Below are 3,109 nucleotides of genomic sequence, written 5' to 3'. Positions count from 1 at the left end.
GAGCCCGGCTTCTTGGCCATATCTAACATAAACGAAACCAGTAGACAAAGACACAGAATTCAGTCGAAAAATTAGAGAAAAGGAAGAGATCACTGACATACTCTGGGTTCTTAAAATGAATAGCCGTTTACATACTATACACCTTCTCTTAGGCTGTTGATATTTCCTGCTGAGGGCAGTAGGCAGTCATGATGCCGTAGGAAGAGGCAGCCCGCTTTGCTGTGACGTGAAGCTCAGCGCAGCCCATCTGGAGCTTTCCCCACATTCATTCCACCTCAAGTTTCGCCTGAGCATCCTTCTTTATTTCTTTCAACTTGAGATATTGTGTAATCTCTATATCAACTTCAACTCTGCCCGGCGCAGAACTTGCATCTATATGGGTTTTGTTGCATAGGTCTCAATCATCTCGATTCCGAACCATCCGCCGACCGAAATTTGAATAAACGACAGTCAAAGGCTAGCGACAATGGGTGTCTTCGACAGCCTCGATGCTGGCATCACCAGCATGTTTGGTCAGTGGAATGGCTACTCGACCGGTCTGGTGACTCTGCTGCTTGTTGTTGTCACATACCGTATCGTTTCAAGCCGCGATCCCGACGTGCACCCAATGCTTCTTGCTCGCCAAGCTGTTCCGTCGTCAGTTCGAAATGAAGGAGAAAGTCCCGTATACCGATCCCAGGCTGCCCCCCACGGCATGCCGCTCAATACAGGTCTCAACGTGAAGGACCCTGGCGCTTCTAAGTGGTCTCGTGGTCGCAATGGTGACTTGAGAGATGTCTGGAGGAAGGCCGCGGAGGGTGGTGAGAATGGCGCCAAAGGACGGGTCCTGACTGTTCTCGGTTCGCAGAACGTCGTAGACCATAAACTCGGTATGGTACCCGTATGTTCTATAATCCAGCGTCACTAACGTACTTAGATGACATTACCCGCCAGATCAACCTGATCGGTCAGCACATTGCTGAGGCTGGCGGTATCAGAGTCGCCATCTACTTGCCAAACTCCATTGAACTCCTTGTAACGCTTTTCGCCTGCAGCTTCTATCCAAACCTAACGACAGTCCTGATCCCTTTTGATGTCTCAAACGAAGAGCTGGTCTCTATGCTTCGCCGCTCTGCTGCCAATACAATGGTTACTGCTCCTGGCGCATTTCCTTTTGATGCTGTTGTTCAGGCCTACCCATCTCTTCGACAGCTCATCTGGGTTACAGACGAAGGAAGCAACCACATGGACTGGAACGAGGTTCCTGAGGGCACTGGTGGTAAGATCAATGTTGCTACTTGGCAGGATATTCTCCGAGAATCTCCCGCGCATGCCGGCAGCGAGCTCCCTGCTATTGATCCCGAGAAGACTCCCTCCGATGTCGTTACTTTTTGGCAGACTGATGCCGGTGAGGTCGAAGAGATGGTGCGCTTCAGTCAGGCCAACCTTGTCTCGGCTATTTCAGCTCAGCTCGCAGCTATCCCAACCAAAGAGCGCATTAACCCGTCCGATCTATTTCTGCCAGCTGATTCTCTCGCCAACGTTTACACTCTTGTGCACACATTGGGCGCTCTCTACTCGAATGCTTCTATCGCTCTGAACTCAGTTGCCGGGAAGTCACCAGACTTGGTTCTCGCAACTCAAGGTGTTGCTCCCACAGTTCTGGTAGCCAGCCCCGAGACACTCCTCAAGACTCACCGAGAGTCAACCTCTAGACTTGGCTCCGCCTTGGCCAACGTCTCACATGTTATGTCTACTCGATCTCTGGCTCTGGAAGGTGTTCACTCTGCATCCAATCTCCTCTCTGGTTTCTCTGGCGCGTCCCCGTCGCTTGGCACGACTCCAGGCAAGCTCCGCCTAGTGTTGGTGGCCGAGCGTGCTGGTGCTGACACTCCTCTCCTGTCTGCGAACGTTCTGTCTGACCTGCGCATATTCACGGGTGCAAGGGTTGTGTACGCTCTAACAGCGGCCAAGGTTGCCGGTGCCATTAGCCAGACTGCTTTCTACGACTACCGACTTCCCACCGATGCCAAGACGCACTTTGGACCTCCACTAACCAGCGTGGAGGTTTTCCTGAAGGACAGTGGTGTCCACAAGACTACCGATGACAAGATTGAGGGTCAGGTAAGTAATTTTCCAGAACACTGGTTCATTCATTTGAGACGATGCACTAATATTATGCAGATTGTGGTCAAAGGACCTAGTGTTGCGGGAGGAGAGGTCAACGTTGGCGTTGCCGGAAAGATTCGACATGATAACACTCTAGCTTATGCTTAAATGAGGGTTTCTCAGTACTGACTGGGGCGGCTGGTGGAGGATACAATGGGCTGGGGAAGGTAAATAGATATCCATGGATATGTTGGTAACAAAAGTCAAGTTATCAAGGGTTCAGGGTTATTTCATTTGGCACGCCTCCCTCAACTTGTAGATATCCAGTAACCCAACATTACAGCATACAGTAGCAATTCTTCGTGCTTTTTTATATGCAGTGAAGCAAGCAACAGATTTATTCCTTTAGTGCGACTTTCAGGAAATTATCGGCCTCGATAAGGTATTTGTTCCCTTCTCGGGCGAGTAACTAACAGTACTGACACTTGTCTCCGTTGGTAGAGGATTGTAACTCATTGCACTCTCATGCCGTTCAATTTCGGTCTCCAGTAAAACTGAACCAAGGTCACACGACCAGTTGTAGAAATTGGACAGATATTACCCTATACCACCAGAACGTATTTCATGGGCCAGATCTTGGTTGACGAATCAAGGGTCCTCGTCCTCTCCAATGATGACGTCGAATAGCACGGACTTGGGCTGAAATAACAGCTGCACCGTAGCAAGAGGAGCAGATCATAATGTTTCCGCTCATCGTATACCCATTAATCATGTCAAAATGAGTGCACGAGACTAAAAAAATCATGGTCTAAATGGAGTTCAGGCTCCTTTGGACATTGCCTCGAGACAATGGGGTCTCTTAGTCCTAGCAAAAAACCTTAGGTACTTATGTAGGAGAAACAGAAACAGAAACCGTCTGTAACTAAACATTCCGAGTGGAGGAGGTCTCGGATGCAGAAGTTCCACGTGGAATCGGCCGAGATGGTTGCACCGAACACAGTTTTTAGCGTTAAGATTGAGG

The 3,109-nt window shown here is 49.5% G+C and overlaps 1 protein-coding gene across 1 annotated transcript; it reads left to right on the top strand.

Moving 5' to 3' along the window:
• Positions 1-259: 259 nt before the first annotated feature.
• On the top strand, positions 260-2,381 carry B0J16DRAFT_105312 (uncharacterized protein). Its single transcript, XM_046121336.1, has 3 exons — positions 260-869; positions 917-2,103; positions 2,164-2,381. The coding sequence occupies exons 1-3, from the start codon at positions 467-469 to the stop codon at positions 2,254-2,256; spliced, it is 1,683 nt and encodes a 560-aa protein (XP_045984875.1). The 5' UTR covers positions 260-466; the 3' UTR covers positions 2,257-2,381.
• Positions 2,382-3,109: the final 728 nt, after the last annotated feature.

This window comes from Fusarium flagelliforme (assembly GCF_020744385.1).
Source record: "Fusarium flagelliforme strain FIESC 12 MPI-CAGE-AA-0113 chromosome Unknown B0J16scaffold_3, whole genome shotgun sequence".
NCBI lineage: Eukaryota > Fungi > Ascomycota > Sordariomycetes > Hypocreales > Nectriaceae > Fusarium > Fusarium flagelliforme.
Note: the sequence above shows the minus strand (reverse complement) of the source record. Positions and strands in the feature narration are given on the sequence as shown.